At 46.9% G+C, this 22,934-nt stretch overlaps 1 protein-coding gene across 9 annotated transcripts in view; it reads right to left on the reverse strand.

Annotated features, from left to right (window-relative positions):
- FANK1 (fibronectin type III and ankyrin repeat domains 1) overlaps window positions 1-22,934 on the reverse strand; it is a 112,766-nt gene that overhangs the window by 7,867 nt on the left and 81,965 nt on the right. For 8 of the 9 annotated variants that reach the window (XM_087862575.1, XM_087862574.1, XM_045809522.2 and 5 more), the window contains 9 exons: window positions 19,543-19,667; window positions 12,712-12,793; window positions 11,664-11,738; window positions 10,791-10,856; window positions 5,092-5,257; window positions 2,013-2,156; window positions 1,414-1,491; window positions 1,214-1,258; window positions 70-1,118 (listed from right to left, as the gene is read on the reverse strand). In XM_087862575.1, coding sequence (XP_087718701.1) covers window positions 1,065-1,118; window positions 1,214-1,258; window positions 1,414-1,491; window positions 2,013-2,156; window positions 5,092-5,257; window positions 10,791-10,856; window positions 11,664-11,738; window positions 12,712-12,793; window positions 19,543-19,667 — 835 coding nt within the window. In that variant the 3' untranslated portion in view covers window positions 70-1,064. The remainder of the gene's footprint in view (window positions 1-69; window positions 1,119-1,213; window positions 1,259-1,413; window positions 1,492-2,012; window positions 2,157-5,091; window positions 5,258-10,790; window positions 10,857-11,663; window positions 11,739-12,711; window positions 12,794-19,542; window positions 19,668-22,934) is intronic. The other variant, XM_045809524.2, reaches the window with a different exon arrangement.

Raw genomic sequence — 22,934 nt, forward strand, 5'->3', positions numbered from 1 at the left:
TCGACTGCACTTTTGTCTCTGTGCCCTTCTCCCCCCCCCAAAAAAAAAAAACTTTGGAGCTTTAATTACCTTTTAATTGGGTTTTCCTTTAATCGGACCTTTGTAGCTGGTCTTCTCCTGGGGCCGCATTAACCCGCTTGTCTCTGGAGACACAAAATGCTCACGGTCTGCTCGCTCGCTTGGCTCATGTTCGCGTGTGTCTGCCGAGTTCAGGCTCCCGCACACATGTGTGTAAGCGCCCCCCCCCACCCCCGGCAGGCCTAGCTGTGCTTAATGCCCACGTGTCTTCCCACTGCGCGATCGGCATCACAAACCCCTGCTCTGGAGGCCGACTTCCACACGCTTCTCTTAGGCACAGTCGCCAACGTGCCAGCAGGCGAGGTCTTGCGTTGTCAGGGCGCGAGGACGCGCAGACACGTCCTCAGACAGGTCTGTTCTAGGAAGACTGACCCTCCACCAGACACCGCTAATAGAGCAGAATCAGAGTCTGGAAATATGTATTACTTTTTTTTATATATACTTTGATGTGAGGCCAACAGCTGAGGAGAAAACTTCTCACGTGGCCTCCTGGGCTTTCAGGAGCGTCGCTCCAGAAGGGAACACCAGGCTGACAACACGGCCTGGAAGGCCTGGAAGGCCTGGAGTGGGGAGGGGAGGTCATAACTGAAAACACATGCGGGGAAGACTTTCCACCAGGTCCCGGAGTGGCTCGGAGGACAGCTCGGGGGGCAGGAGCGGGAAGGGGGGGATCCGTCCGTCTGTGCAGCTCCTGTGCAGAAATGTTTGCTCTCGTGTCCAACTCCAAAGGCACAAGTGCAAGAAAACATCCCCACGCGGTGGACGCCCAATGACGACACCGCAGGCGCACGCGCTTAGGTAAAAAAAAGATGTATTTCAAAGCGGGAACAGTTGTACGTTACAAAAGTCACCGTGAATCTTCAACTAAATAAATAATCTAACGTATAGCCTCGAAGATGCGGAATTTCATCTCTAGCTCAATGGTCGGGTTTTGACTTTGGTCGCTTGGGCTTTTGAAGTCACTAGCGCCCTGGTCAGCGGGCAGACTACTTCTTTGCCATTTGGGTTCTTCTCCTTTCTTCTAATAAGGAGACCACATGCTAGATAAACAGAAACAGGTGAATGTCATCCAAGGTTTGAGGTTATTTTAAAGTACCACAAAATTAGCCTTGAAAATCAGAAAGAACATCCCCACCTGTCTGTCAAAAACTCTGGCCATTTCTAGGACACCTTTGCCGAACTGAAAGTGAAAACAACAAAAATTATATGTATATTGTATATACATACACACACACAATTATATACAATTAACACAATATATAATTATATACAATATACAATATATATATTCTTTCTCCTCCAGGGAAGGCTTTAGATAAAGATTGAGTTCCTTACCTCATTTTTTACACTTGCATCTGCCCCTTTGTCAAGAAGTAACTGGACTAACTCCTCGTGATTATTTAACACGGCCACCTAAGAAACAGAAGACAGTGGGGTGTGAGCGAGTCTACCCTCCCCAGAGAGCGGTGGCCGTTGACCAGGGTGGACCCCGTGCAGGTGGGCCTGGGTAATCGGCCAGAGGCTTTCTCCAGAAGGCACAGCCGGCCAGGCCACTGTGGCTTTGCAGGACAGATGCGTGCTCTGTTCTGCAGCAGTGCCGAGTGCAACGAAAAGGGAAGTAGAGTCTGCCCTCCTCCGCACTACGGTGACGTGAGAAGCGCCAGGCCAGACCAGCACAAGAAAGCAGTGCATGCTTTGTTTGAACAGATCTGTTTAGGATGCTGCAGTGGCCCAGGGGACTGGGGCTGGTAATCCTTAAAGAAATAGTTGTAAAAAGGACAAAAATATTGTAGTGACATTGTCACGCCTTTATTAACAGGCCAGTGGGGAACAGGCCTCCTACACAGCCGAATTCCCGAGAACTGCCTAATTGCAGAACAGCCTGACCTTAATTCCACACGCAAAGCCAGGCCGTGCTCTGCAGAGACGCATACCATGAGCGGGGTCTTTCCGTCTTTATCTTTCATGTTCACATCCGCGCCAGCTTCGATCAGCACGGAGGCTACGCTCTGGTTTCCTGAGACTGCAGAGACTCTCATGAGTGGGGTCCATCCTGAGCCCGTGTCCACAGTGTCTACCTTTATGCCAGAGGAAGAGCTGCTCTTAGTCCAGTGTCTTTTTCCTTGAAAGTAGTCACAGAAACTTACAAAGGAACGTTTACTTGCCCGAACGCCCCTGAGCTGGAGAGCCCGTGAGGACTGAGACTCGGTAAGGACCGAGGGAACTGTGCTAACGTAACTCACGTTCACGTGCAGTGAGAAGCTGTGGTAGGACTTTACGGGGTGCTGAGAGGCCCCAGGACAGCCCGCTGACATCTTCATGAACACTTTGTTCAAACTGGTTGAAAGATGGGGGCGCCTGGGGGGCTCAGTCAGGGAAGCATCTGCCTTTGGCTCAGATCATGATCCCAGGGTCCTGCATTGGGGTCCCTGCTCAGCGGGGAGTCTGGCCCTCTGCCCCTCCCACCACTCTTGCTCTCTCTCTCTTTCTCTCTAATAAATAAAATCTTTTTTAAAAAAAAATGGTTGAAAAATGGGATAGAGAAGTAACCACTCTACTCTTAGCTCCATGTGAAGTCCTGACCTTATTTTCTCTTGACTGACTTTCCTCGCCTTTTTTTTTTTTTTAAGTTTACTTTGTTTACCTGGAAGTATCTCTGTAAGCAGCTTTCTGGAATAAGACAGTAATACATAGACACACCCTTACACTTATCAATACGGGTTAATTTTAAGCAGGAGAACTACAGGTAGAAACAACACAAAGCAACCAGATTTACTACATAAATTCCAATCTGAAAAGTTAGCCAACCTAATACCTTCTCCAGACTTAATCCGACTAGTAATAAGATGGCCATTTCCCCAGAATCCAGTGATTGAGAGCTCTCAAGGTCATGTTTTAAAAGCCACATTCTAGATAAGAATATGTAAGCGTTACCTCCCCCAGTTCCGGTGAAGCCTCGCCAATCCACGAAGAGTGAAACCAAAGTTAATATATGTGCGTACACACACACACACACACACACACACACACACACACACACCACACACCTAATTCTGTTACGGAAGAATTACTCAGACATCTTAGTAAAACACCAGACTGGAGGAACAAACCAGGAACTGCCAGAAAGTCCCTGGGATGTTTCGGGTTATTTATATGTATGAGATTATCCACGCAATGTTGTTAGGATTTGCAGTTCTTTCCCATGCAAATAACAACAAAGCTCTGAGCAGCAGATTCCATCATGTTTAAATGATAAAATCATCGCCTTGTTTTACATGGCGCTTTATGCCATCTTTGGTAAACTTTCACCCCCATTTTCTCTTTTGGGTCTGAGGGTTAAATGGGGTTGATGCTTTTATTACTGGTCTACAGGTGATTAAACCAAATCTCAGAGAAGTCAAATGCCTTTCCTGAGGTCACGCGGCTCGTTAAATGTAGAGACGGTCCCCCCATGAAAGTAGGAAATCATTACATTCAAGAATGGTGACCACAATGCCCTGCTTGGCTCCCAGATCCCAACTATCGTCACCCAAACATGGGGTGGCCCCTGTGCCAAGAGCATGGAGGCCCTCCTGTTGACATCCTCTGCCGGCCACCAGCCGACCACCCACACCGGAATCTTCAGTGGCAACATCCACGTAGCTCCAGTGCTACAGAAGGAGATAGAATTTACCCACAAATAAATGTGCTCCTATCTGAAGCCCAGAAAGTCTGTTTCCAAAATTACAGTATTTATTAAGTTCATGGCAGAGACCTGCCCTTCTTTCAGCAAAGGTCAACCTTCATTTTTAACTATGGACTTTTACTGGGACCAAAGCATGAGCAGAGTTCATCCTACACCAAAGACGACGACTGGGGCTGTCACCATCACACAGGCAGGTGGCACCCCCGCCCTACACCGAGGCCCACATGCTAACCCTTCCGACCTCTTGCGCGTGTTTTCTAAAAGAAAGAAAACAAGAAATGTAGTAAAAGGGAATTATCTTAACCACTGAGGTTTTTCCTTCAAAGGGCCCTTCCTTCAGCCCTCTGTAGGCAGCAGCGGGAACCAGGGAGACCCCACGATTCATTGAGGGAAAGCCTTGCTTTCCCTCAGTCACGCTTCAGAGACAAGCTAGAACAAATCTGCTAACATCTTCCAGGAGACACGACTCTTAATTTGAGTTTATTTTCCAGGTCATCAGTTTAATTTCTCCATACTCTACACCATCTGGCAATCTCAATTAGGATAGCATTTTGTTTACCATTCCTTATTTCCATGCCTTGAAATTTTTATTTAACTTCTTTCGAGTCTTGAACTAAAGTTCTCAAAGTTATCAGCCATTACCATAATTGAGCTAATTCTGTTTACTCATCTTCAAACAGCTACCAAAGTCCAAACAACGCCAGTTCTATTTGCAAAATCAAATCTGTACTGTCTGATAACACGAGACCAGAAGGGAACCCACACGCCTGCTTCAAGGTAAAGGCACAAGGAGCTGAAATGCTCTGTTTGTGATATGGTCAGTTTGCTCTTGGGAAAGGTTTTGTAATGGCTAATCTTTAAAGCAAACCATGAATAAAACAGTCTTATTCTAAGAGCAGTAAGAAGCACTATGGTTCTAAGAGTTCTTGACGTCTTGTGTCTCCAAGACCTAAGCTAGTGTCCGGTACATGGCAAGTGCTCAGGAAAGCTTTGTGGACAGATTGACCAAAGAGACAATGAGTGAATGAACACAGGAATAAACAAAGTACAAGCACCATCAGGTCCGGCTCTGGATTCAGCAATTTTTTTTTCCTACACAAGATAAAGCTCCATGACAGTCTGAAGCCTCACTATCATATCAATTCTATAATGACCTTTTTTCCCAGGACTTCAGGAACTTTCTTACTGGTAAGTCAGAGAACTTTCTGCAGCATTCCTAAGTTCAGCTAATCAAAGGCATCCACGTAAGACTCTGCTTCTCCTAAACCCCGTGGAATGGCACTGCAAGGTTTTAATGACGCGTGGGGCTGAGAAGGAAGATCCCGTACCTCACAGCCGTCTTTTATCATCCACTCAATCACATTGCAGTGGCCTCCATCTGCAGCCCAGTGCAGAGCCGTGCAGCCTCCTAGGTCTCGGGTCTCCCAGGAAGCGCCGTGTTTTCGGAGATATTTCACAACGTCTAGGTGTCCCGCGTAGCATGCAAGCATCAGACTGCAACATAGGGAAGCAGCAACAATAGCTCTAAGAACAGTCACCAAACTCAGGTCCCTGTCTCACCCTGCCTGGTTGAAACCAAGAAATCCTAACGGGAGTGGGAAAGTCACGAAAATCATTCATATGAAATGCTGTGGCCATCAACGGACGGACGGATAACCAAAATGTGGCATATCCATATGAAGGAATATTCTTTGGCCATAAAAAGGAAAAAGAAATACTGATATTATGCCACAACATGAATGAACCTTAAAACATCACGCTAAATAAAAGAAGCTGGACACAAAAGGCTACATGTTGCAGGATTCCGCTTACGTGAAATGCCCAGAACAGGCAAATCCATGGCAACAGAACTGGCAGGTTAGCGGTTTCCAGGGGCTGGGGGAGAAGAAACGGGGAGGGCCCGCCGGTGAGCGCAGGGCTTCTTTCTGGGCTGATTAACAACGTTCTGGAATTCGACAGCAGTGTCAGTTGCACGACATTGTTAATATATTCTTTAAGTGCCGAATTTTAAAGGAGTATGTGAATTATATCTCGATTTAAAAAAGGAATCACTGTAACTGAGTAAAATATTGGATTTGAAAACATCCATGAGTCTATGAAGATATTCAAAGAAGATGGAGGGGAGAAAAATTCTCACTTGACATTATTATAGATGGCTATTAAGCCAATTCCATACTCTTAGTATTTAAAGAAAATGATTAAACATTTACTCTGCCTTTATGGAATAAAATGTAGTCCATCCTTAATGGATGAGGGAAAGCCCTTTTCATCGGAGCCTGCCAACTAATCAATATGGAAGAAACTATGGAATTAGAAAATCACACTTCTGCAATTCCCAATTAAATAACTGATCCAGGCAAGGACCATCAGTGGATGCTAAAATTATTGGGCAAAAGGTTAACGGAGAACAGGATATTCACACCATGATCACCCCATAGTTATTTGCTAATTTCAGTGGGAAACTGTATCTTTACGAAGGAGACATTTAGCGGCCACACTCCAACCAAATGATCAAACCTAGACTCACCAACTGTGGGACAACATGCATTCCTGCTGGATCCAGCCTGGAGCCATACCACCAGCTCGGAAGTGTTCTTGCTAAAAATGTTAGCTTGCTTCGAATCAAGCCTTTAGACCTAATCGTTACTTTCTTGGCAATAAAGGGACAAATGACCAAGTGAAACACCGCCTCCACAACTAGGAGACAATTAGGCAACTCAAGAACAGAGGGCATTCTATAGGATAATTGGTCTGGTCTCCTCAAAAAGAAGTCAATTCTGGGAGAAAAAAATATTTAAACCAAAATAATGGATGGAGGACGAGTCTAGAATAAAAGAGACTAAACAAAACCACCAGATACAATGTGTGAGCCTTAGCTGGATCATGGTCTTGCCCCATCCCCCCAAAGAGAGCCATGAAGACCTTCTGGAGGACAAGTGGGGAGACTTGACGAGTGATTAGGGCATCGATGATGTCAGGAAATTAATGTGAAGTGTCTTAGGTGTGACGACGATATGGTGGTTATGCAGGTCGACGTCCCTGTTTTTAGGAGATAACACACTGAAATATTGAATGAAATATTGAGGAATATGATGCCTGTTAACCTTGAAATGGGTAAGTAGGGAGAAAAAGCTAATAAAAATGTAGAAAGAGAAGCTAATAGGGCAAAACGTCGACAGCTGCCAAACCTAAGTGGTGAGTATATAGAAATTTCCTGCACTATTCTGCCAACTTTTCTAAATGTTTGAACTTCTCAAAATAAAGAGTTGAGTGGGGTGGGCGCAGTGCGGGGCGCCAAAGGAAGTATTCCCAATAGGGAAATTCTACTAAGTCTCTGAGTGATAAATAGAATGTCCAGCTCTGAGGCCTAAACCTGCGCGGGGCTGGAATGGAAACTGATGTCCACATCTCTGTATCCTTACACAGGCCTTCATTTCTTGGACACTCCCAGAAGAGAGCAAACATGGCCCTTCACCTGCCCTGGGTTTGCGGTGTTTGCTCCTGATGCATATTGCCAAATGCTTAAGGCAAATGTTTAAGGCTCCCTTTAGATACATTGCTTTCTAGAGAGGTTATGTCACCTTACAATTTTATCGATCGTACCTAAAAGTGTCCATTTCACTCACCTATACCAGCACTACTATCATCTTATAATTAACAATAGGACAGTAAGTTTTTAATTTTTTTATGACTAGCACTTTTGCATATTAACTTTTTAATCTATTCTGCTATGAATTGTCTTTGTATAAACTGCTCTTTTCTACTGTGTATCTTGCGGGGGTGAGTATGGTATCTTCTCTATATTAAATATGCCAGTCATTTGACTATAATATATTTGCAAATCTCTCCCCAGACTACCCTTAACTTTGTAATTAATTTTTTAAAATGTGTTCTGTACTTCTAATCTTCTCCTTAGTGATTTATTTCAATGATTTTGCCTTTCTCATTAGATCAGATAGACATATGCTGTGGTTTCTATGGTTCTGTCTCTTACATTTAATTCTTAATTCATCTGGAATTTATTTCAATGCGTGCGATGGAAGGCCAGAATTTAACTTTTTTTTCTTCAAAAAGCCTTTTTTCCTAACACCTTCCTCATCAGTTTGTGTTGCTCCCATCGTCGCGTACTAAGTTCTAACGTACATAGAGACCTATTCCAGTTCATTCTATACATCTTTTTTTCAATTATTTGTACCGGTCTCATACTACGTTAATTACTATAACTTTATAAGGCATCTTAATAGCTGTCAAAGGTCTTTCCACATTTCTCTCCAACAAAGTTAATAGCTGGTGTCATCCATTTGTTCTTCCAGGTAAATTACAAAATCCTTTTGACAGGCTCCCAAGAATAATTCCATTTGAGGCTACCCTGGGTCTATATAGTCATTTAGGAAAAACTGAAAATTTTACAGTCTTCAATCTGCCATTCTGGCATATGGTAGAGGTCCCTTTTAAACCTTTTAACCTAATTTGTATAGGTTTCGATACAAACTGCTCACTTCCGTTATATATTTATTCTATTTTATTTCCCTTTTTATATTTATTAACTACTTATTACTGTTATTTAAGAAAACAAATTTTTTTTTGCTATATAGTACGTGGCCACTTGACTAAACCTCCTTATTAAGTCCAAGTATTTGAAAGCTGATTCTCTTGGGCCCTGCACAAAAGGAGCCAGGACTCTTACTCCCATTCCATCTCTCACCAGGTTGACCAGCGCTCCAGAATACCAATCGTGAAATAACAAAATAGAACGTGGAGTTACCAAATGCCAAGCAGTGTTTTACTCACTCTCCTTGTATTAACTCGTTAAACACTCACAATTCTCTAAGTACTTTTATTATCCCCATCTTGCAGTTGGGGAAATTGAGGCACATAGAGGTTAAGTGAGCTGCCCAAGGTCATACACCCTGACCACAGGGGAATCTGGATTTGACATCGAGCTACCGGCTCTCAACCACTCCTACGGGCTTCACTACTAGCTTTTAAAAGGAATCTGTCAACACTAAGAATGATACTGGCTGATCGTCTGAGATGATAAGCTTTTACGATGCAATCAAAGAATTCACCCCATCAGCAGAGGCTGGTCCTCCTATGCACCAGAAGCTGTTACCTGGACTGAAAGCATCCCGCACTCTAGAAGAGTAAGATATTTTAACTAGTAAAAGGTGCTGAGTTACCCCAAATTTTTGTTTTGTATCTACACATACATAGGTTTTCACCTTTGGTCTACTAAAGGGAGGCATTAAGAAATTTCCTTGTCTAGACATCCTTACCGTCCTGCATGGTCCTCTGAGTTAGGATGGAAGAGACAAAAATATCTGTACACATATAAACATATGAAGAGATTTCTTTCTCAGGCATCAGCAGTAAAGCTATCCTCTGGAATGTTCCAACTATACCCTCTGCTAAGTTATCTACAATCCTAACACACAAACCTCACAAGCTCATGGGCACAAGAGTCAAGCCACAGAGTCTATTTCACAGGTAATCCCACCAATAACTTGCATGGATATTGGTTGTTTCAGAGTTTCTGCGTCTTGCGTTGGTTTGGGGGATTTACATTTTCCCAGAAAACGTACCATCGAAAAGATAATTTCAATGAAATTATCACATCTCCTAGCATAGACACAGCACACCATTTTCTTTTTACATTTAGATTTCCTCTATCACCACTGTTATGTATCCTTCCAAAATTCTGGTTTTTTCTTCTTAAATTTCCAAAAGCTTTTCTCTATAACCATGGCCCTGTACCACTTCTAAATTCTGATTTTTTTCCTTAGATTTATAAGAAATTGGTCCATTTTATTGTATAGGCTTTTTTTTTTAAGAAGCAACTCTTACATCTTTTGCTCTTATGTTTCAACAATCTTCCTATTTTCTAACCAATTTCTTTTAATGCTTTCCTCTTTGCTACCCCTCAAGGTCTTTATTTTATTTGTCCTTTTTAAGGTGGTATTATTCTTTTTCAAACTTCTTGAGTTGATGCCTTAACTCCAAATTAACCTAAGAATTAGACGGAAAACTTTTTAAATTGTTAAATGATTTCTTTTAAAGATTTTTGTTTGTTTGAGAGTGAGAGAGAGCATGAGCCGGGAGCCCCAGTGCGTTCAGGGCTTGATTCCGGGACGCTAGGATCATGACCTGAGCCGAAAGCAGACACTTAACTGACTGAGCCACCCAGGTGCCCCAAACTTTTAAGTGATTTTTTATAATGTTATTTAAAATCTATTACTGCATGTGTTCAGAGAGTGTAGCCGGTAGGCTTTCTGAGCTCAGAAACTGACGCTTTCCTTGTGGCCCAGGTGACCTGGGTTTTTGTTAGATACACGTTTGCAGGGCGCACACCTTTGAGCTGCATGCACCATGTGATTCTAAGCTCCTGGAGCAAAGCCCCTGCATCTTCTGCGCTTTCTACCCAAGCGCCAGACACAGCCTGGCATGCGGTAGCCATTCGACAAATCCTGGTGGATTAGAATGAATCAGTTAATTAAACCTAATTACTAGAATACTGATTATACGTAAGTCTTCGTAGAGCAGTCTTTCATCTGTCTGAATATGGGTTTCCAAGTATCATTCTCTTCTGTCAACTTCTCCCGCGCTACACTCCGCGCTCTCACCGCAGGGGAGTTCTTGGGGTCATAGCCTTGACTGTGACTGCTTTGCGCTTCTTTGGGAAAACCTAAGAGCCTTAGCGAAGAGAGTAAGGTGAAGTGTAAGGAGAGCCCTGGCGGGGACCCCAAGTGTCCCACGGTCATGGCTACCAGTCACTGAGCCCTTAGCGTGCGCTGGGCACGGAGCCAGGGCAGGGGGATGTTGTAGAAAGTATAGCCCACTTCATTCGTGTTGAGTGAAGGAATAAGTGAACAAATGAACAAGCCAGGCTTTGTTCATCGACATCTTTCCTTTGGGACACAGTCCTGCCAAAAGAAGCTGCCGCCAATAATTGGGTGAAATCAAAAACCGTCTGGGCACAAACCTGGCAACCGAGGTATGGGAACATTTCGGGGCATATCCCACCACCCACCTGTCCTTGCCACTTCCGTTCTTCAGATTCACATCTGTGCCATTAGAAACGAGGATTTTCACAAGCCTGAAGGAAACAAATGGGAAGGTAACTGGGTACACAGCTTTGACGGGTAGGGACCTGCGATAATGCAGGAACAAGGCACAGAACTATATTTAAGACACATCTCCACACTTTCTTTTCTACCTTCAGAGGCCAGCTGGCTTCCAAGATAGGACTACCTTTTCAACACCACAAGAAAAGGGGGTGGGGGCTTCTCCGTCACATGAATTATTCATTGAAAACAAAGTATACCACGTAAAACACATTGTTCTGTCAAACTAATTCACTGTAGCCTTTATGACCATTGTAAATATATTTCCAAATGGCAGCATTTAATAAAATATAGGTCTCGTTTTCAAAATGGCACTTTAGTAGTTAAATATAAATAGGATTGTAAAATAAGCCATTAGTGTGTGCTGCTGTGTGGCATAGAGACAGTGGAGGGTGTCAGTGAAAATTATATCTTAGCGACCTCTCAGGGAAGTTTGTTTTCTAGAATTAATATCCTTCCCCCTTTCTTTCTTTCTTTCAAGACATTCAAATTCCAATAACCAGTTTTCCTGGGACATATAAAATATATCGCAAAATATAATGAAGCGGCCCCCTCTTCCTCACCATGGGATCATACATTTTTACATTCTCGGCCATATGTTATACAACTTCGGGATTCAAGCAGCCGAGTTTTTGTGCAGCCCGCACGTGGTACGGCGTTGGAAAGCGAAAAGGAGGCTCTCCTGCACACACCTTCTCCGTCCTATCTGAGCTCTGGCCGGAGCCTTTGGGAGAAGTGAAATGTTCAGCCACCCAGAGACAAGAAAGGAGGCGGCCTACCTGGTGTAGCCTTTCTGGGCAGCGACCATCAGAGCAGTAAAGCCAAACTTATTGGGAACATCAACCTTAATATTTCTTGGGGAAAAACACAGAGAAAAGAGATTACCATGCTTGGCATGGCTCCCCGTAGATTCACAGATGAGGGGTCTTGCAGGACACAGGTGGCTAAAATGATTCATTTTCCCCAAAATTCCAATTTCTTCTAGGCCATTAAGTTTCTGTTGTCTTAAGCTGCCCTGCCTAATATTTTTCAAGGATTCAAATTCACAAGAAGAGAAATTGCTGTCATTTCACTTGAAACGGGCACTCCCTTCAACTCAAAACCGTGATGCGGCAGCTAGAACACTGGGACGAGCACCAGCCCCTTCCAGAGCAGAGGACACAGGAGTGCAGACACTCGACTCCACCACGAGCCTGGACCGGGGCAGGCCTGCATTTCGCCCTTGACTCCCATCTCACCTGCGGTGCTGCCACTGGAGGAGGAAAGCAGAGCTCTTAACTACCAGCTTGAGAGCCTTGGTTTTTTGTGGGATCCTTCTCTTCTCCAACCTACGAGCCTTATTCGCAAAATTCAAAACTACTGATTCAAAAAGAATCTAAGTAACATTGTTCACTCTTCATCAGGAGGCAGCTTCCAATATCCCATGGCAGCAAATGGATTTGCTACCATTCTTCTAGTGTTTCAACAACCTTTTGAATCAGAAACCACTGATTTCATGATCCATTAGATAGATGTGGGCACTTGGAGGAGAAATTTGCCTAAATGCTATGGTATAGAAGCTAGAGTCAGAAACTATTTCTGGGAAGACAATAGGATACCCAGACTTCTAATATTCATTTTCAATTTTCATTAGATAATTATAAAATACAGCATTTACACGAGGCTAAAAGTTCATCTTTATTGACGATGCTGAACTCACACCAGTCACTGGAGATCTATTTTGGAACAATTTCAAAGGCATGAAAAATGGGGGGGGGGAATAAAGCGCAATTCTATGCATTTGCTCGGCATTAAGAATTTTTAAACTTTCAGACAGAGCTCTCTCACCCTCCTTGAAGTATTCGAACCAGCAAATCTTCATCATTCACATTGACAGCTCGGTGAAAGTGCTCACTACTTATGGGTTCTCCTGAAGAAAGAAGATGCAAGACAGTCATCCAAAGTCCTATGAAAGAAGATTCCTTCCAGCTACGCGCCTCCCGCGGCCTGGAGTGGGTGTTCACGTTCCCCTCCGAGGAGGCACTTGGCTATTCCTGTGAGTGTAGCTTACATTTCCTATTCCACTTCTCTCACTGAGAAAGACCTTGTTTCCATATATTAAGAACATTTAGATTGTCCTAAGGACTTGGGCCATTCTCAAGTTATAAAAGGGCTGTTTTGTGAATGGTATTTTGATAGGTGAAAATAATCCTTCCAGATTTCCTAAGACTTACTAAATGTCTCTTACGAGCAAGGAAAAGCCCCACACTCGTCACAACACGCTGGTTTTGTTTGCCAAAGAGTCACTAAACTACCTGAACAAGCGACAAAAATCAATTGCTTTAACATTTGACATCCAAAATTTCAGTTCTTCCCAGGAATATAACATTCACCTTGGCCTTGTCTCCCTGGAGCTTCTGGCAGGGGGCGGGGGGACAGAAGGGGCTCATTCACAGAGGGGGACACCGTGAGAAACCCGATTATGGGGGAGAGCCTGCCAGGCCCAGAAGAGCAAGGAGGAGGAACGTGCAAAATACTCCAGGAACAGGGGGAAGTGGGGCAGAAGGGAGGGCGTCCCTTCGTGCAGGGGGAACATTAGCTCCTCGGGGAGGAGAACAGGAAATGAGGAAGTGAGAAAGGAGCCGTGTGTGACCACAACACACCAAGTGAGGGAAGCCCGTCTGTCAGGGCTTGCTTCACATTCTGGAAGTTTCTGTTTGAATGATTCAATGTAAACAGAACGCACATGCAGCATGAAGCGCTTAGCAGAGCACCTGGCATGTCCTAAATACACAGCATGTGTCTGCTGTGGAGCTGGTGGGAAGGGCAGTGGCCGCTGTCCCTGTCCCCACCGTTCTCACGCCCAGCCCCTCACACGGGGAACGTACCTACCTGACCCGGATGGATACTGAGTCTATAATCCCCAGTTCCCGTCAGCTCCACGGTCTGTTCCATTCACTGGACAAATGTTTAACTCACATGCCCAGTCCTGACGCCGAGGGTCCCGGAGAGAACAAGACAAGCGCGCTCCTCGCCTTTGCCTTTTACACCGCAGCTCCTGCTTCCCACCCATCTTCATCTTACACCCTGAAAGAAAACACCATCTCCTACCCTGTCCTCCCACATTGCCCCCCAGACTGCTTCCTGGGGCTCACCCACTACCTCACCGCCCTCTTCCAGGCTGGCCTCTGGAGATCCCCTGGCCAGCTCCACTAGGTATGAACTAAAAGCCCCTGTTCCTGCACCTATGAAAGAAAAACTCTCTGGGACGAGACCGTGGCGCCGACTGGAGCTGGGGTTATAGACTCAGTACCCAGCCGGGTCAGCTAGCTATGCTGGAAAAACTCCTGGGTCCTGGAGCCACTTTTCTACTCATTTCCTTGGAGGATTTCAGCCAGGCAAATTATAAACTGGGAAACTGGGCGGGCAGAAGAATGTACCGATCACCAGCAAAAGACCTCTAGCTGATACCCTTTTTCTTCTGGTAAAAAAATAAATTTAAGCCAAGTGAAAACCGTTTTTGAAATAACAATTGTGTCTGCCAGCGCTTGCCAATCTCCTAAAGACTTTTTAGCCACACTGTACTTCCTTTTCATGATTCCACACATATTTTTAGACCAAAAGCTTCAAATGAAAGTATCATGATAAACTCTCAAAGGGCAAGGCCCACCGCTGTCCCTGGCCTTCTAAGGAAGATCATGCCTAGCTTGGGGGTTCCACTGGGGGGCTATGGAAGGGAGCAGGGTTTTGTACACCCCCCGCCCCAATACCATCACCACCAAGAGGACATTTGGTAAAGACTGGAGACATTTTTGGTTGTCATGCCTTAAGGGTTGGTGCTACTGGTGTCTGGTGGGTAGAGGCCAGGGGTGCCGATAAACGTCCTAGAGTATACACGATGAGAATTACCCAGCCCCCGAATGTCAACGGTGCCAAGGTTGAGAAACCCTGGGCTAGAGTAGTACAGACTTAAAGTGATCTGTTGGGCGACGCATCCCTACTTTAGTGGACAAATTAACCCATGGCAAGATTCCCTCCCTTCTCACTTCCCAGAAAGGAGGGCAAGAGTGGGATGGTGGTGGTATTTCCCACCAAACAGCCCCCTCTTGTGACTCTCAAACCACAACTGCCACTAAAAATACAAAAACAACTAATTTGCATAGAATCATCTAGAAGAACATAGGAAGCTCATCCTATCCCTACTAAATTTTAGAATATGGCATCCTAACTCAAGTCCTGTTGATCAAGCTCTATCTAGGGCTTGACGCAATGCTCTTTCGATTCTTCTTCAGACCACAAAACCGAGAGCCGGGAAGGCTGAGTGAGTCGTTCGTGGTCAAGCAGGTAGACGTGGGCAATGTCAGAGCTCACAAGGAGTCTTCCGTACGCCCACGCTCCTTCCTTGGGTGTTTTAATACATGCTGAGGTAGCTGACCCGCTCATGATATGCTTCCAACCTTATTAAACTCTGAGAATAAGCAGACTTCTTAAATAAATATGATCCCCCTGCACAAAGTGTTACATGAAAGGGGGTGCTAACGCTTAAAAAGCTTCAGAAAACTGCTAACTTCTTAAGATTTTAAAGAAAGTTCTAAAAGCACGTGCATCATCCCTGCGAATTTCTGCACCGACCCACCTCCAAGCCACATGGTCTAGCTTACGGGACCAGTCCAGCTCTCCCAGTGGGGGCACTTCCTGCAGCATCCTACCCAGGGAGCTCTGCGGCATGCAAATATCGGAAAATGAAATAAGTTCGTTTTGTGCTTAGAGGCTTAAGGACCATGGGCAGCAAAGACCAGGGTTATTTTGAGAGTAGGACATAATTTAAATGAATGTATTGCCCTATTCCAGCTTCTGCAAGAGGTGATCACTGCCCTCATAACTGAATCTGAAAACAAAAGGACGTCTCATGGAAGGGAGGGAACACAGCAGGATGGTTAGGCATTCTTTGTTTGCGGAGTTTCAGCAAAAGGAAACAATAAGTATCATCAGGGCATCAATGCTCTTTCTCAGCATTAACTCCGACCAGTGCCTCTCAGACCAGTGCCAGGAAGGCAAAGAGGTACTGAGGATTCGCACCAGACCAGACATGGATCACAAAGGCACGCAGAAGTCTCCGTTTATGTGAATCAGACAGAGGAACACATGAAAAGCCTCCTGTTTGCAGAGCAGAGCAGAGCAGGTCTTTCTCCCTCCCACTATCGGCAGGAGTCCCAGAGAGAGGAAATTCCAGGGTGAGCCAGACGTTCCACTCCTCCTACCCCTGAATCCTCGAAGACGTGGTGGGCCTGGCCCAGGGGATTGCCTTCAGTAAGTGCGACTGAACACAAAAAAGGCAGGCTTTGCCTCTGTGGGCTTGTTTGGCTCATGTTTACCGTGAGTGTTGCAACAACAGACAGGAATGGATGCTGCCCATGGGGAGGATGTCCGGGAGTGCTCCACGGCTCACCCGCCCGCCCCCGCTGGATGGAACTCATCAGGCAGGGCCGGGGAGGGGACACTCAGGAGGAGGGGAAAGCCATCCCCCTGTTCTGTGAGAGGGTCATTTACCGCAGATGTGCCAGCAGATATTATAAGGTGGCGGTAACACATTTCTGAGTGGAATTCAGGTCTCTGTTAGAGGCAGTGAATAAATGATGAGCTCATTGGAGGAGAGATTTGCCAATTAACAAGCAGCAGCTGCTTTTCTCTTTTTAAGGGCCCCACTGATTAAAATTGCATGCCTCATTTAAGCAAGAGTCTCGTGTACTTTACCTGGAATTAAAAAAAAAAAAAAAAAAAGCTGAGCATCCTTTATTCAAAGTACATGCTTTCGTGATTCATTAAAAACACTTTCAAACTGAATGCAAATGATCAACCCACAGAAGCATTTTTACTTGTTTTGGAAACTATGCACATTTTTAATTCTTTGTTTGGCGTGATCTACCTCCTCAAGGGAGCCGCTTGGGATATTATAATAGGATAACAGCCCAAGGGAGCAGCGGCCAGCAGGAAGAGGGTACATGGGACCCCTGCCACCCAGGACAGCCCCCCCCAGGCGGGGAGTGTGTCTCAGCTGCAGCGCTGCGCTGTGACCAGACCTCGAAAGGGGCAAGAAGCCCGGTACCCGGGTCATCACCAGGAGCCACATCTCCACCACTCCCTGGTCCCTGCAGGAGGTCTGGTCTCAGTTTCCCACGGAAGCCACGGACTGCAGTGACAAATGCCCTGACCCCCCGACCAGCTCTCCGTGGCTGCCTCTCGGAAGCCCGCTCAGCCAGAAGGCAGCACAATCCCTGTCGGCGGACAGGAAGCTACCACGGTGTCTGCCTTCCCGAAGAGCTCCAAATGGTAGGCGAACCCCAGGTCAGACCTGGCCAGAAGGTCCCGAAGCCCGTCCTGGCGTGGATGGGGCAGGAGGAAAGACGCCAGTGGCAAGCGGGGCTCACTACGCCTGCTTCCGCGTCCTACTCGCCTTCACCATGCAGGTGCAGGGGGGCTCTCCCCAGCCCCTGAGACACGCGTCCATCTCCCCACAGACAGGAGTATGAGCTGAGAAAATCAGTGTCTCTCTCCCCATCCTAATTCTGCCTCTAGGCCCTTCCATTCACCTTCTGTCCATCCATTTACCTCGATCTCCTACATCAGACGTGACTGACCCATCACATCCTCCGCTTTGGAAACACACAGGTTGGTGCGAGACGAAGAAGATGAAAAATACGTAAAATAAGATGCACTGGGTATTATCGGAGGGGGTGACAGCCAGCCAGGGACCGGGGAAACACGAGGAACCGCCCCTGGGGAGTGGCTCAGCAGGCAGACGAGTGGAAGAGGCACCGGGAAGGGGGGGCTCCCGGGGGGGGGCTCCCAGGTGGGGGTGCTCCAGAGAGAAGGGGCAAAGGCAGAGGAGTGCGGGAGTGGCCTGTGGCTGGCCAGGGACAGCAGGACAGGACGGAGCCCACTGGCCCAGCGTCCCCTAGAGAGTCTCTATTCAAACAATAGGTTCCCCTTTGCCAACTTTTCTCCTGCCCCCGCTCCCCCTTTCTCTGTGCCTGCCGTCGACACAGAGGAAACCAGCTCACTCTGCCTCTTCTTGCCCCTCCAGAGCTCCCGATCTCCCCCAGGAAGGAAATGCTTTCACAGTCACCGCATGAAGGACAAGCCCTCTCTCCTGACCTGCGTCTCTGCAACTGACCGTTCCACTTGGAAAGTCTCTGAAATTACGTATCTTTGCTGCGAGCGGAGCACCTTGGGGACAGTACACCACTCTCAGCTGTCACTAAATTCTCAGTGCGCCAAACTAAGACCCAGCTCCCTGGTGCCTTGTTTGCAAATGAAGAGATGATAGGCCAACGCACAACCTCAGCCATCTTCAATCTGCACAAATCTCTCTCCAAATAAGTAAACCCTTGAGAGACTCTTAACTCGAGGAAACAAGCTGAGGGCTGCTGGAGGGGAGGTGGCTGGGGGGTGGGGTAACCGGGGGATGGGCGTTAAGGAGGGCACGTGATGGGATGAGCGCTGGGCGTTATACGCAACTGATCAATTATTGAACACTGCATCTGAAATGAACGATGTGTATAAGTTGGATAATTGAACTTAAATTAAAAAACTCTCCAAGTAAATGCATAAAGGACACAATTGAAAGCCGCAGGAGGAAAACCATGTTTTATTTATATATGTATATGTGTGTGCACACCCATACACTCCAAATGCAATACGGACTAAAACTTGAAAACAACGTACTCACAAGAGGAAGATTTTCGTTGCGCAACTGAAAAAAAGATGTGTGTGTTTTCAGCAAGTGGGCCATGAAGAACATGTCTGACCATTTTATCTTTACCACATTCTAGATACACGTACACATCTTTAAAACATTTTAAAATAGCGATCACAGAAAATATTTGCACCCTCGGATGGGACCTGGGAGAAGGACACGTGGGTCAGAGGCAGCACAGCCTCACCTCGCCCCACCTGTGTGTGTGTGTGTGTGTGTGTGTGTGTGTGTGTGTGTGTGTGTGAGAGAGAGAGAGACAGACAGACAGACAGACAGACACCGGGTTCATTCTTCCTCACTCACAGCCTCCCCCGGCATCCGATTTGTGTGTCAGGACATAAAACTGAGGTTGTTCAAAAGGGACAAAATGCTTCGTAGACCTCGTCACCTGAGGCGCACCCCAGCAGGCAGACTAGTTCCCAGCCCACACCCCCGGCCCACTTCCTAAGAAAGGCGACTCCACCCTTTCGTACTTTCAGTCCCGCGTGTGCACTCCCAGGGCGGTGCTGGCCCCAGAGCCGCTCCCCCCCGTCCCCATTGGTTAAAGCACAGACTTCCCTCCTGCTATGGCCTGGCCCAGCCAGTGAACGATATCAGCACAGCCTTTAAAAACGGAGGAGTTTCGGGGCACCTGAGGGGCTCCCTCTGTTACGCATCTGCCTTCAGCTCCGGTCATGATCTCAGGGTCCTGGGATCGAGCCCCACGTCAGGCTCTGTGCTCAGCAGGGAGCCTGCTTCTCCCTCTCCTCCCGGCTCATGCATGCCCTCTCTTCCTCTCTCAAGTAAATAAATAAAATCTTAAAAAAAAAAAAAAAAAAAAAAAGAAGAGTTTCTGCTTCCAGTAAGGCCGAGCAAAAGGCAGGATATACAGCTTGTTGCTTCACGTATCTTTAGATAAAGGAATGTAGTGTTCCTATACTCACTGGTTGTGGATACGGAGACCGCTGGGCTGTACTCATATTCTCCAGAGGGGCTGGTGACCTTCAGTCGGAATCTGTACAGCGTTCGTGGTTCCAGACCTTCCACAACATGCTTTGTTGCATATCCCCTGGGTGGGAGGAGACACACGTGATGAGGACTCCAGGTGATCAAATCTGTGTGCCCTGAACGTCACTAAGAGCAGGTGGAAGCAATGAGTGAGTGCTGTCTACTTCCAGTATGATCCCATCTTGGTTGTTGTCAGTCTCCCACACTAGACAGGGCATGCGCTGAGCGCAAAGGACAAGTCACACATCCATTCCTTCCCACCCTTCCCAAATTGCAGAATCATCAGCAAACACAGGATTTTTTTTTTTTTTTTTTTTTTTTTGCTTTAAGCAAAACTTAAGTTTGGGGTAGCTTGTTATGCAGCAAGAGATAACTGATACATCACGTCATCAACAAAGAAGACACTATAACAAAGACAATGAAGAAATGATACCATCAGCATTAAGAAAAACATCTGAATTAAGAAACCAAGAAAAATCAGGGGCGCCTGGGTGGCACAGCAGTTAAGCGTCTGCCTTCGGCTCAGGGCGTGATCCCGGCGTTATGGGATCGAGCCCCACATCAGGCTCCTCCGCTATGAGCCTGCTTCTTCCTCTCCCACTCCCCCTGCTTGTGTTCCCTCTCTCGCTGGCTGTCTCTGTCTCTGCCGAATAAATAAATAAAATCTTAAAAAAAAAAAAAAAAGAAACCAAGAAAAATCTGAATTAAAAAACCAAAAAAACAGAAGGGTTAAAAGTCAATATAAATATATTTACCATAAAAGTGAAAGCTCTAAAACCAAGATAAATATTCAGAAAAACTGCATGGTTTTAAACATCATTATCATTGGGGCGCCTGGGGGGCTCAGTCAGTTAAGCGGCTGCCTTTGGCTCAGGTCATGATCCCAGGGTCCTGGGATCGAGCCCTGCATCAGGCTCCCTGATCAGTGGGGAGTCTGCTTCTCCCCACCCTGCTCGCTCATACTCTCTCTCCCTCTCTCTCAAATACATAAAATCTTCTAAAATAATAAAAAAATAAAAATCATTATCATCACCATCATATATCCACCTGGCACAAAGCAGTCTCAGGAGGAGGTGGATTTTGGGGCGCCTGGGGGGCTCAATCAGTTAAGCATCTGCCCTCAGCTCAGGTCATAATCCCAGGGTCCTGGGATCGAGTCTCGCATCAGGCCCTCTGCTGTGCGGGAGCCTGCTTCTCCCTCTCCCTCTGCAGCTACCCCTGCTTGTGCTCGCTCGCTCTTTCAAATAAATAAAATCTTTAAAAAAAGAAGAGTAGCTGGATTTCATCGTTATGTGAGCGTACATCTGTAACTGTGGATATGGGAAGCCTGGAAACCAAGCCCTGAATTTGTGGCCTCTGAGAAGATCTTTAGGAGAGAAAATTGAATATAATATCCAAGCTTCAATGGATTTCAGTGTCAGCTGTCAAAGACTTAACATAGCTTCAGGCCAAAATAAAACCAAAAGTGCCCCCAATAAAATCTAATGTTGCTAAATATCGTCCGGTCAGCCTGAAGCAAGCAGCCCGTTCACCACCACGGGAAAAGGACTTACACAACTTTTTAGAAAACAGAAGTCACTGGGCACATTTAGAGAAGGCTGGAGACTCTCCCTTCAATCGAGAGGACCCTGAGGAGGGCACCAGACACACACAGGGACCCAGGACACAGCTGCCCGCTGCAGTACTCCACATTGATCCCAGCCCAGTCGCAGGGGGACACACAGAAGCCCATCAGCAAGCTCGTGGAAGAAGTGCCACTTCCCACGGCCCCGGCATGATACCTAAATGACTGAAACAATCTTAGGACTTTTCCGTAATAGAGGAGAGCATATGAAAGTGAAGCGCATGCCTGCGTTTTGTTATCAGTCAATAAGAAACCCAATCTTGGAACGCCTAAGGATTCCGTCGCCAGACTTGCCCTCTCCCTCTATGCTCCGCAACCCCCGCCCCCAGTTCCGCTCCAGTCTCCTGCTGGGGACTCCAAAATTCACTTCTGTAGCTGTCAGTGACTCTCCCCTAGGCCGGTCTTCCCCAGCTGCTGCTCCTTGACCTCTCCACTCGGCTGCCAGCTGATGCCCCAAGTGAGCTTCTGCTCCTCTCCCCACCCCCCATATTCCCGCCTTTGTTATTGGAGATGCTCAGGCCCAATCCCCTGGTGCCACCTGCCGGAGACTAGGTTATTGTTCTCAAATATTTGGTGCCCTCCCCCAAGGGTCCTGTTACCCCTGCCCTGTTGAACTCAGATGTGGCCATAGGACTTGCTTTGAGCAAGGAAGCAGAAGCAGGAGAGAACTGTGTCATTCTGGATGGAAGTTTCCAGAAACAGTGCACCCTGCCCTCTTCCCACGGCCACAGTGACAGGCAACCTCAGGCCGAGGCTGCTCTATCAGCCCAGATGGCTGTGGAAGAGGACACCGTGGAAGGGAGCCGAGGCCGACACATCGGGTACGTCGTGTGGGAAGTAAACTGTTGTCCTAACGCACGGCGATTCTGAAGCTGAGGTTTAATGCAGCCTAACTGGCCCATTCATCCAGGCCTACCCCTGGTGCTCCTCCCATCTCGTATCTGAGCCACCAGCAAAGGCCAAGTCGGCCTTTAAAACCATCCCAACTTTGACTACGGCTCGCCCTGTTCCATCGTCTCCCAGCTCCCTTACCGCCAAGCACGGGCTGCCTCGCGCCTCCCTGGAGCCGTTCTCACCTCGGCAGCCAGATCGTCAGAGAACAGGAGTATCAGCCAGGCCCTGCCCCTCTCAGCCGAGTCCGGCCGGCTTTCCCGCCGCAGGGCCGTCCCACCCACAGGCCCCAGGACAGCCTCCGGCTGCCTCGCTGACCTCACCCCCTGCGGCTCTCCTCACTCTCTCGACTCCTCAGTGGTCCTGGAACATACCAGGCCGGTCCCACAAAGAGACTTCACTTGCCGTGTCTTCTACCTGGAACGTTCTTCTTTCAGATACCTCCAGGCTCCTAGCTTCTTTCCCCAGCTGTGCCCTTCTCAGGGACGCCATCTTTACCTCTGCTCTAAACCCCCAACTTCTCCTCTGCTTTTTCTCCTTCGCACTTCTCACCATCTGTATTTACCTACCCTGTACTTTCGTTTACGTCTCTTAGTTACCGTTTTTCTCATCACGAGGGAGGAACTTTCGTCTGTTCAGTGCGCATCCCCTGCACCCAGGGCGGGGTCTGGCACCTAGTAGGTTCCATTAACACGTGCTGGTTGAGTGAACGAAACAAGGAAATCGTGTGTGAATGACCCATGAATGAAATGCACAGTTGTCATAGGAATTTAGAGGCACAGAGAATAGGTTAGGAATGAGATTCTCAGTCGA

The sequence above is a fragment of the Ursus americanus genome, chromosome 6, assembly GCF_024610735.1.
Source record: "Ursus americanus isolate L20-20 chromosome 6, mUrsAme1.1.p, whole genome shotgun sequence".
Classification (NCBI taxonomy): domain Eukaryota; kingdom Metazoa; phylum Chordata; class Mammalia; order Carnivora; family Ursidae; genus Ursus; species Ursus americanus.